The sequence below is a fragment of the Ailuropoda melanoleuca genome, chromosome 12, assembly GCF_002007445.2.
Source record: "Ailuropoda melanoleuca isolate Jingjing chromosome 12, ASM200744v2, whole genome shotgun sequence".
NCBI classification, from domain to species: Eukaryota; Metazoa; Chordata; class Mammalia; order Carnivora; family Ursidae; genus Ailuropoda; species Ailuropoda melanoleuca.
The window spans coordinates 27,146,305-27,157,544 of NC_048229.1; the positions used below are offsets into that span (position 1 = coordinate 27,146,305).

The 11,240-nt window shown below is 59.1% G+C and overlaps 1 protein-coding gene across 3 annotated transcripts in view; it reads left to right on the plus strand.

The window, feature by feature from the left end:
* Positions 1–11,223, plus strand: part of MBOAT7 (membrane bound O-acyltransferase domain containing 7) — an 11,583-nt gene extending 360 nt beyond the window's left edge. The window contains exons 2-8 of one of the 3 annotated variants that reach the window (XM_034672591.1): positions 550–633; positions 737–866; positions 1,353–1,479; positions 3,226–3,385; positions 5,237–5,597; positions 7,648–7,824; positions 8,043–9,879. In XM_034672591.1, the coding sequence (XP_034528482.1) occupies positions 558–633; positions 737–866; positions 1,353–1,479; positions 3,226–3,385; positions 5,237–5,597; positions 7,648–7,824; positions 8,043–8,151 (1,140 nt within the window). In that variant the 5' untranslated portion in view covers positions 550–557 and the 3' untranslated portion in view covers positions 8,152–9,879. Of the gene's footprint in view, positions 1–549; positions 634–736; positions 867–1,352; positions 1,480–3,225; positions 3,386–5,236; positions 5,598–7,647; positions 7,825–8,042; positions 9,880–10,167 lie in introns of those variants that run through there. The other 2 variants (XM_034672589.1, XM_034672590.1) reach the window with 2 other exon arrangements.
* The last annotated feature ends 17 nt before the right edge of the window (positions 11,224–11,240 follow it).

The following is an 11,240-nucleotide window of genomic DNA, read 5'->3' on the forward strand; positions in this document are numbered from 1 at the left end:
CTGCGCTGGGAGGGAGCTGCTGGGGGTGGGGGCTGGGGGGGGCGTCCTCCGGGCTTTGGGAGGAGGTGAAGGCTGGAGCCTGGGTTCTTGGAAAGGGAGGGCCGATTTCGTGGATCCTCGAAGGAGGAGGAGGTTGGGAGCTCTGGAATCCTGGGCGCTCCAAGGGAAGGGCCCGGGACGAAGATTGTTGCTGGGTTCTCAGAAAGAGATGTCTGAGTCTTTGGGTCCTCCGTGAGGGTAGGGGGAGTAGCTTTGATTTCTGCGAGCGCAGAGAGAGGGGCTGAGAGGTCTGGATTCCTGGGTTCTTACAGGAGAAGAGGACTGGTGGCCTGGGTTCTGCAAAAAGCGGGGCTGGGGGTGGATTCCTTTATTCTCGAGGGAGAAAGGTCCTGGAGGTCCGGATTCCCCTGTTCTCGGAGGAGAGGAGCTGAGGGTAGGAGTCCATGATCCTCAACAACTGGGGACTAGGGAGAGTGGATTCCTGAATACTCCAAGGGGAAGGGGCTGAAGGCCCTGACTCCTGGGTTCTCACTACGAATCTCTGCCTTCCCCAGACCATGTCGCCTGAAGAGTGGACTTATCTAGTGGTTCTTCTTATCTCCATCCCCATCGGCTTCGTCTTCAAGAAAGCTGGTGAGTCAGGTTCCCTCCCTAATGGAAAATTGAGGGGGTGGGGGAGACTGGGCAGGGGACTCCCTGGAAGGTTCCAGGCTTATGGTGTCCCTTCTCCCTGCAGGACCTGGGCTGAAGAGATGGGGGGCAGCAGCTGTGGGCCTGGGGCTTACCTTGTTCACCTGTGGCCCCCACACTTTGCATTCTCTGATCACCATCCTTGGGACCTGGGCCCTCATCCAAGCCCAGCCCTGGTGAGGATTTGGTGGGGGAGCGTGGGGAGGGGGGAGCAGAGGGGGATGAGGAAGCAACCTGTTTCCTCCTTTTTGCTTTTGTCTCTGGGTGTCTCTTGTTTATCTCTGAATTCTCTGTGTCTTGGTCTGTTTTTCTTCCTCTCCTGCCTTTTCTTCTGGGTCTCATCCCTGTGTGTTTGACCTGGTCCTTAATATCCAACATGTATTCAGGAGACAGGAGGACTTGTGCTGGCTCTGCCGCCATTCTCGTTTCTATTATGTCTCTCTCCCTTTTTCTTGCCTCCCCGGAGGGTTTTCACCCGAAAGCTTCTCTTGAGCCCTCATTCTCTTCTCTGTTGTGGCACGTGTCTGTGTGGCTGTGCCCCTTCTTCCACGGTCCCCCCCCATTTTGTGTGGGAGGTGGGGGAGGATCTGTAGCTAGAATCTGGGGGAGGTAGAGGCGAAGGCCCTGTACCCAGCACAGCTGGCCTTCCGTCTTTGCCCCAGCTCCTGCCACGCCCTCGCCCTCGCCTGGACCTTCTCCTACCTCCTGTTCTTCCGCGCACTCAGCCTGCTGGGCCTGCCCACTCCCACGCCCTTCACCAATGCCGTCCAGCTGCTGCTCACGCTGAAGGTCGGACTCCCCCTCCCAGCCCTCCCTTTGGGCCAGATGAGCTCCCCAGCCTCACCTCCCCCTCACCCACTCCCATGGGGAGCAGGGGAGGCGGGCTTTTGTCTCCTACGCACCCCAGGGGTGGGACTTCACCTCTCTTCTGCTCTGGGGCCGGTCTTCACTTCTCACGTATTCTCTGGGGTAGAGAAGTACCTCCCCTCCCACCCAGCACCCACGGAGTGTAACTGTCGGGCGTCCTTTGGTGTTCACAGTGAGCCGGAGCGTGAGCTAAGTGCTCCACCAACGTGTTCTCGAGGAGTGAATGTTGATGGCAAGCCTTTTAGCAAAGTAGGAAAAACAGCTTTGGAGAGAAGGCACTTACCTAAGGGCGCAAAACCAGGACGCCTCTGTCTGGCTCTAAATCACCTGGGAAGATGGGTGAAAGCAGATTCCCAGGCCCCACCCAGGCCCGAAAAGTCAGGAGCTGCTGGGTGCTGAGCTCCAGGACAGTCAGGCGAGGTAGTGAACCGGGTCTCGTCTGCATCTTGGCTTCTCCCCGGGAAGGCAAGGACAGGCAGGAGTGAGGGGAAGAGCCTTTCAGGGTGTCGGAACAGCGTGTGGAAGGGAGCGGGCCAGGGCCAGCCATAGCGAGTGTTCGTCAGGAGAAGGAAGGGGAACGGGGCCGCGGTGAGGGGTTTGAACTTCCCGTGTGGCCCAGGATCCACCAGAAGTGGTGATTTGGTTTGTTACCCGAAGAGGTAAAGTGACCAGACTCACGTGTCTGGAAATAGGCTCTGGATGCTGACGGAATTGCCATGGAAGGGGCAAGAAGATGAGGACGGCCTCCTTGCTCAGAGTCCTGCTGACAAGCACTGGCGGCCTGACTCAGTCCTGCTGACATGCACTGGGGATAATCCGAGGAGCCAGAGGGGACAGTGTGGGAATCCTGGGCCAGCAGCAGGGGAGCCCCCACCTTGAGATCGATCTAGGGGCACAGCCAGCCCCAGGTGATCTTACAAGGGAGGAGAAGCCCAGCCCGTGTTCCTGCCTGCCCCCTCTCCGCCCGGGGCTCTCGAACGGCAGAACCGCGGGGAAGCTGGAAGCCCGGCTGAGGCCTGCTGCTGTAGGCTCAGCCCAGGGTCTGCGGAGACGGGTAGAGAGTGGGTGTGGGGGGCGGGCAAGCCACACACATTCGGCCCCCGGTGCGGGGGGGGGCAACACAAACGTGACCGAGTCCAGAGACCTACGGGATTGGATTTGGGGAGTCAGGAAGTTTTCTGGCCTGAGCGATGAATGGCTGCTGGGGGCATCTGCTAAGGAGATGGGCTGAAAGAGGACCCACTCGGGGAGTGGGGACACTGTGTTCCTCTCTGGCTGTTTGAAGTTTGAGGACCCCTGTAGGCATCCGACGACTAATGACAAGAGGCACCTTGAGGGGTTTGGGGGTTGGAGGGACGAGCCCAGCCCAAGGGTACAGTTTGAAGATCATGAGAGCATGAGTGGTATGAAGCCACAGGCTGCAGAAGAACCCAAAAAGGGGAGCACAGAGATGGAAGGGCCCAGGAGGGAGGGTTGGGGACACCCATTGATGAGAAGCCACCGCCCTGGCACTCCTGCCTCCTGGTGCTCAGAGCTGCCCACGGGAACGAACCTCACTCCCAGGGGCACGCTGGCCGCCGCATCCCTTGGCTTCTAAGAGAGGTGGGGGTGAGGAAGGCCCGCCTCTGTCTGATCTGTCCCCCGCCCGTGCCCCTTCCCCCCCCGCAGCTGGTGAGTCTGGCCAGTGAAGTTCAGGACCTGCATTTGGCCCAGAGGAAGGAAATGGCCTCCGGCTTCAGCAAGGGGCCCAGCCTGGGGCTCCTGCCCGACGTTCCCTCCCTGATGGAGACGCTCAGCTACAGCTACTGCTACGTGGGAATCATGACAGGTGAGCGTGCCTGCGCGCGCCCCCCCCTCCCCGGCCTGCCTCCCTGCCTCGTCACCCTCTGTCTCCGTTCTGCACCCCGAGTTTGGTGTCCGCTCGGTGCTCCTGCCTCCATGCTGGCCTCTGCTCCTCTGAGGGCGAGCGTGGAGGCCCGGCTCTAGCTCAGACCCGCACTGGCCGTCCATAGTAGACACGGCCTGCTCTCGGCCTCGGGGTGCCTTGTGGCTCCTTGGGAGCACGCGGCAGGTGGAACAGAGGTCTACTCGACCTGATGTTTCTGCCGCCCGGAGAACAGGTACTCTCGTTCACGTTATGCTCCCACTTTGGTCTCAGGGAATACTGTTCATTCATGTTGACCTCCCAGAAGGTTCTCTTTTCGATGGCAGCTTTACCGAGCTGTCACCGATACGTTCACCCCCTGGAAACTACATCCCGTTCACTCGTTTCCAGTGCAGTCGCAGTCATGCAGCCGTCAACACCACGTCATTGTCGGACAGGTCGTCACCCCACAAGGAAAGCCTGGGCCCTTCCGCCGTCATCCCTCAAACGTCCATCTGCCCCTGGAAACCGCTGGTCGGCTTTCTGTCTCTACAGAGTTGCCCATTCCCATCATTTACGAATAGAATCCTACTCTCTCCGGTCTTGCCTGACCTGGGAGGCTGTCACTTCTGTGAATCCCACTGCCCCCTCCCCAGGCCAGGTCATCACCGTATCTCAGGCGCTCCAGCTGTTTGCTGTTCTCCTTCAGTGACCCCCGCAGTCCCTGCCCTGCTCGGATGCAAGGAAACCATATTCCAGCACTTCCCAGCCTGTGGTGGTTTCCTAGCTCTTAGAACGGAACTCCCAGGCCTCAGTGCCTGCAAGGCTGGGCACCTGGTCCCCGCGACCCTCTGACTCTCACACCACCCTCTTCCTCTCCAGAAGCACTGTTCTACCTCCTCCCTCGTGAGCTCCCCCCGCCCTTGGGGTCTGGCTCGTCCGTCCCCATCTTTCTCAGAGACTTGTCTCCGGAGCCCCCTTCTCTAGGTCTTTGTTCCTGTCAATCTGGCTGGCTGTCCTCTTTCTTTCTCTCTCAGTCCTGTGAACTTCCCCTCTCTGGTTTCTTTCTCTCTTTTTTAAGATTTTATTTTATATTTTTAGTTTTTTCTCTTTCAAACTTGTATTTAAATTCTAGTTAAACATAAAGTGTCATACTGGTTTCGGAGGTAGAATTCAGTGATTCCTCACTTACATACAACACCCTGTGCTCATCCCAATAAGCGCCCTCCTTCATGCCCATCCCCCATCCGGCCCATTCCCCACCACCTCCCTCCATCAGCCCTCATTTTGTTTCCTATCATTAAGAGTCTCTTATGGTTTTTTTCCTTCTCTTTTTTCTCCCTTCCCCTATGTTCATCTGTTTTGTTTCCTAAATTCCAAACGAGTGAAATCATATGGTGTTTGTCTTTGACTGACTGACTTCGCTTAGCATAATACCCTCAAATTCCATCTACATCGTTACAAATGGCCAGATTTCTTTTTTTTTTTTTGATGGCTGAGTAATACTCCATTGTGTATACACACCACACTTAAGATTGTATTTTTAAGAAACCTCTACACCCAGTGCCCAACGTGGGGCTGGAACTCAGGACCCCCAAGATCAAGAGCCTACCGACTTACTGGCTTCTTGTCCCTTTCTTTCTGAGTTTCCCTCCACTTTTCTGGATTTCATACCCTCACCCCCTACAGTCTCTGCTTCTCCCCTGCCCCCCCCAGCTCCGTAGTCTCAGGCCCCTGGCCTCCAGACCCCGAGCTGTGGCCACCCTCCCACCGGACGTGTCTCTGACCAGCTGCCCCTCCCTCCCTCCCGCACAGGCCCGTTCTTCCGCTACCGCACGTACCTGGACTGGCTGGAACAGCCGTTCCCGGGGGCCGTGCCCAGCCTGCGGCCCCTCCTGCGCCGAGCCTGGCCGGCCCCGCTCTTCGGGCTGCTCTTCCTGCTGTCCTCGCACCTTTTCCCGCTGGAGGCTGTGCGTGAGGACGCCTTCTACGCCCGCCCGCTGCCCGCCCGCCTCTTCTACATGGTCCCCGTCTTCTTCGCCTTCCGCATGCGCTTCTACGTGGCCTGGATTGCCGCCGAGTGCGGCTGCATTGCTGCCGGCTTCGGGGCCTACCCCGTGGCCGCCAAAGCCCGGGCCGGGGGCGGCCCCACCCTCCAATGCCCACCCCCCAGCAGGTCAGGCAGTGGGAGGGAGGCTTCCCAAGACCCGGCAGGCCCCATCACCACAGGCTGGCCCTGCCCCTAGCAGGGAGGAGAGCGGGGAGCAGGGGGGGGGCAGGGTCACCACCTCTTGTCAGTGCAGTGTCACCCCTTGGCCACCACAGCCCATCTACCCCTGTCCTAGGGAGCGGCACTCCCTGGACCTCCCACTGCCCCTTGTGCTACTGCTTGTCACCTCTTGGGATGGCCGACTGCTCTCTGTTGCTAGGAGAAAGAAGGTGGTCTCTTAGCGACCACGTACTGCTCTGTTACCGTGGACGTGTCACCCCAGTAACTCGATTGTTCCTGGTTACTTGGGATACCATCTTTGGGCTGTGCTGGGGCCCACCTAGGGAAGTGGTTCCCTAGCAACTATACTGTCCCTCTTTGCTGGGGAAGCGCTTCCCTGGCACCCAGGGCCTGCCCCTTCCTGCCACAGGACTGGCTTTTCATTGCTATGTAAGTGGCACCCCCTAGATTGCCCTTTGTTGCTAGAAGCCCGCATACCTCCCCCCCAGCCATGGGATGTCCTAGCAGCCTGCACTTCTAAAGAAATGGCATCCTTGATCATGCTGTCCTCTAGCAGAGGGGACACCATTCCTAGCCACTGCAGGTCCCTTTCCTACCATTGCCAGGGACGTACCCTGGTAACTATGGATTGACCTTGTTAGCAATGCTACACCCCCCTCCCACCCCATTCTTTTTTTTTTTTTTTTAAAGATTTTATTTATTGGACAGAGATAGAGACAGCCAGCGAGAGAGGGAACACAAGCAGGGGGAGTGGGAGAGGAAGAAGGCAGGCTCATAGCAGAGGAGCCTGATGTGGGGCTCGATCCCGGAACGCCGGGATCACGCCCTGAGCCGAAGGCAGCCGCTTAACCACTGTGCCACCCAGGCGCCCCCCACCCCATTCTTAGTTGCTAGGTAGGTCACACTGTGACTAGGGGCGTCTTGTTGCTAAGGAAGTGTTGCGCCTGTGTTGCTAGGGAATTGATGCTCCCAGCAGCTGGGAATGGACTGCCCCACTGTTCCTGCCAACCAGGGGTGGCCTTCTGCCTGGGGCTAAGGCTGGGGGGAGCAGCCCATCGATGTAAATTATGAATTCCTCCTTGCTCAGGCTGGGCCATCCCCTAGTAGTCACAGACAGCCACTCCATTAAGGGAGAAGCGGCACCCCCACACGAATTTCAGCCACTGCCCTAATGACCACAGGTGGATCTCCAGTTACTAGAGAGGATGCCTCCCAGAAAATGTCAAGCAGGTATTGAAGGCTTTTCTAAATCTGCTGGGCCCCACTCTTAGTCGATGGCTCCTGTCCCATTAACAGAAGCCACCAATGGTTCCGGTGGGTGCGGAATGTTCGCCACTGCGGGGGGTGTTGGCACCAGTGATCCAGGAACCACCGTATTGCTGGAGATGACACTTCTTAAACAATCATAGGGACCAATAGCCAGGAAGGGCCCTTTCTGGAAGCATTTCTAAACATCCTAGGCCTTGTTGCTAAGGAATGCCCTTTCCCTAGCGACAGACCGTCTAGGTGTCACATGGGTCTAGAACATCTCCCTAGCAACCACAGACCCCCTCGTTGTTAGGGATGCTACTTCCCTAGCAACCACAGTGTCTTGACGACTTAGAAGGGACCACACTCGGAGGCTTCGTGGAATGTAGTGGGCTTGGTTGCTAAGGAATGGCCTTTCTCTAGCACCTGAGACCAGTGAAGGGCCAGGTTGCTAAGGACTGGTAGCTTAGCAACTGTAGCCTCTCCGGGCCTTTCGTTGCTGTTGCAGCCCCGTTACCAAGAGGAGAAGGACCCCACTGTTGGTGAACTGTGCCCCCCACCCGTTTTCCTCCCCGAAGAGGCTCCCCCTGGGCTACCCTCCCCTGTTGCCCTAGCAAACGTGGCAGCCAGAGCTGTTGCCTGGCGGTGATCCCCTCCTGAGCGGCGGGGCTGGGACAGTAGCCAGCGTTGGGAGGGGGCCTGGCTGAGCTGCATGTCTGTCCCCCACCCTCACCCTCCACCCCCCCAGTCCGGAGAAGGCGGCTTCCCTGGAGTACGACTATGAGACCATCCGCAACATCGACTGCTACGGCACGGACTTCTGCGTGCGGGTGCGGGATGGCATGCGGTACTGGAACATGACGGTGCAGTGGTGGCTGGCGCAGTACATCTACAAGAGCGCGCCCGCCCGCTCCTATGTGCTCAGGTGAGCCACCTGCCTGGGGAAACCACGGAACTACGCCTCCCGGCAGCGCCTGGGGCTGCCCGCCGGCTCTCGGGCCAGGCCTCCGCCCTTGAGGATCATGGGAGTTGTAGTCTCTGGAGGCTATTGCCCCGCAATGGATTCCCCTTGCTCTGGGGGTAAATCGTTCCCCCTCTCTGGGCCTCCGTTTCCACCTCTGTAAAGTTAGCCTCCTTCGACAGAAGCAGTGTACTGAATCCTATGGACTCTGGCCAGACTTTGGAACCTGAGCCCTGCCAGCTGCAGAGAAACCGTAATGAGTTAGCTGCCCTGTGTTTCCTCCACTCTTGAATGGGGTAATGCTGTTACCTGCTCCATAGTTTGATGTGAGGACGTGTCCTCACTGTGGGACCCGCCAGGTGAGTGGTCACTATACATCAGCTTTTTTTCACCACTCATCTGGTGTTTCTCGATGGGAGCTTCGTGCCAGACACTGTGATGTTTGCAGCTTTAGGACGTAGGACTTACTATCCTCATTTTAAGGACAAGGAAACAGAGGTGCAGAGAGGTCAGGTAACCTGCTGAGTGTCCCTCAGCCTTCCCAGAGCCAGCACATGAGGTCAGGGTGCCGCTGACACAGCCTTGTCGTGAAGCCGGGCCTGATGGCCGCTCGGGAGCCCGAGTGCTGGGCGCCGGGTCGGGGTCTGGCCCGGAGCCATGTGGCGATGAGAGGCGCAGGGATGAAGCAGGACACCCGGGGGTGGCTGTGGGTGATGGAGGGCACCGAAGGGCCGTTCCTGGGACCGGGAGCTGCAGCAGGAGTAGGTCGGATGCGGGAGACTGACGGTCTAGTGTTGGTGACCTGGGGCTACGGGCCAGGCCATTCTTATGTGACGCTGGCGCCTCCGCCGAAGGTCGGTGTCCGAAGGGACACGCAGGTAGCATGAGGTAGAGGCCGAGCATCCAGTCAAAGCCCCGGGCGTTCCGGTGTTTACGTCAGAGGGTCTCAGTTGGGGGCGACTGTGCCACACTCCCCGGGGCATCCGGTAACGTCTGGAACCGGCAGGGGCTACTAGCATCCGTCCTGGGGGGCCCGGCACAGCCCGCCTACAGCACAGAATGATCCGGCCCCAGATGTCTGTAGTGCTGAGGTTGAGAAACCCTGGTGTGGTCTAGGGACGCGGATGAGCCAGCAGAGACACAGCCCGTGAGCCCAGAGGACAATCAGGAACGTGTTCCCAGAAGGGAGCCAAGTGAACCAAGTGTTTCCGGGAGGAAGGAGGGCTCTCTGTGTCACACGATGTCAGGAGCTTCAGTCCAACGGAGGTGCGGGTTGGGTGGGTTGGGTGGAGGAAGTCTCTAGCAACCTTGAGGGCGGAAGTGAAAGCCAGCTGGAGGGGCTGGACAGATGCAGGACAGAGAGGGGGAAGGGCTGAGGGGGGCACCGGTCTTTGGAGAGCCTTCACTGCAGTGAGGAGCGGCCAGACGGGGCGAGCAGAGGCGGACCCGAGCCCAGAGCTCGGGTGGGCCCGTGTGGAGTTCTGAGTGCCTAGGAGCCATTCCTGTGCGTCCCACTGCCCTGCTTCCCTCTGTTGGGGACCATCCTTGAAATGCTCCCAACCCAGAGACTTCATTCTCCACCATAGGTAGAAAAGAAAACCAGTTTTGTTCATGAACTAGCGTTAAGCCAGGCTGAGACGCACGCCCGCAAGTAACCCCCTAGGGAGATGAGCAGACTGGAAAGAGAGCTCACCTTTCTGTAGACCCGTAGGCAAGGAGGAGCCCCACCCCAGGCCACAGTCCATGGCAGAGCCTGCTGTGATTTCTGTGTCTTCCACGGAAGTGGGGGACCAGAGCCTGAATTTGTGGGTCTTCAGCACAGAGTATGTTTGGGTCCATAAAAAGAGGGGAACATGGCTAGAGATTACTGAGTCTTCATGAATCAGAAATTACACCGATCTGCAAAAGGAAGTGGCTGGGGCTCAGGTTCATGGGTCTGAAGGAGAGATGTGATAAGGGGATTAACTGGGTTCCTGAAGAGAGAGTAGTGATTCCTGGGTCTGAGGGAGGAGGGGCTGGGCTCTTGGGTCTGAGGGAGGAGGGGCTGGGGGCCTGGACCCCTGGGTCTGAGGGAGGGGGGACTGGGGGCCTGGACCCCTGGGTCTGAGAGGAGGGACTGGGGGCCTGGACTCCCGGGTCTGAGGGAGGAGGGGCTGGGGGTCTGGACTCCCGGTTCTGAGGGAGGGGGGACTGGGGGCCTGGACTCCTGGGTCTGAGGGGGGGGGCTGGGCGCTGGACTCCCGGGTCTGAGGGAGGAGGGGCTGGGGGGCTGGGCTCCTGGATCCTGACTCTCAGCCCCTCCCCCAGGAGCGCCTGGACCATGTTGCTGAGCGCCTACTGGCACGGCCTCCACCCCGGCTACTACCTGAGCTTCCTGACTATCCCGCTGTGCCTGGCGGCCGAGGGCCAGCTGGAGTCAGCCCTGCGGGGACGGCTCAGCGCCGGGGGCCAGAAGGCCTGGGACTGGGTGCACTGGTTCCTGAAGATGCGCGCCTATGACTACATGTGCATGGGCTTTGTGCTGCTCTCCCTGCGAGACACCCTCCGGTATTGGGCCTCCATCTACTTCTGCATCCACGTCCTGGCCGTGGCCGGGCTGGGGCTGGGGCTGGCTCTGGGTGGGGGCAGCCCCAGCCGGAGGAAGATGGCGCCCCAGGCTGCCAGCCTTGCCCCAGAAAAGCTCCGGGAGGAGTAGGGGAGCAGGGAGGAGTTGGCTGCCGTGACTCTCCCTTTGCCCGTCAGTCCAGCCACCAAGGTTTCCTTGGGAATTCCGTGAGCCAGGCTGCTATCGCCTTTCCCAGAAAGAGCTGGATTTGGCTGGGGGCCTGGAGAGGATTCCCATTCCTCAGCTCTGTCCCTGCCTCCGATGCAGCAGCAGCAAGGCGGGGGGTGCTCCCTGCTCCCCTGCCGCCTGCCCTGAGGGCTCAGGAAGCCGGTTTCCCCCCTGGAAAGTCAAGGTGTTGTCCAGAGGAGAAGCTCCGTTTGTCCCTGCCCCAGTGTCTAGGCATCCCGCAGCTCCCTAGCAGGGGCCACTGGGCCACAGGGTTTCTGGGGCAAATTCCCCCTTTCCAGCTCCATAGTGTGGGGCAGGAGCTGCAGGGCAGGTTCTGGGAGGGGGGAACCTCTCAACGCTTTTGCTTCACTTTCATCGAACAGTCTTTCAGGCCTGGAAGGGAACATAACTCTTGCATTTCATAAAGGGGAAACTGAGGCACCGAGGAGCCGGCCTTTGGACATGGTTCTTGCAGCTTCCATTAGAGCCGCCTCAGGGCCCCAGCGCTCCTATCACCGGCTTGTCATTTTCTGGCCTAAAATAGGGTCAGAATGTGTGAAACCCCCCCCAATAAAATGTTTCACAAAGACCGTACGTTTGTCTGGGG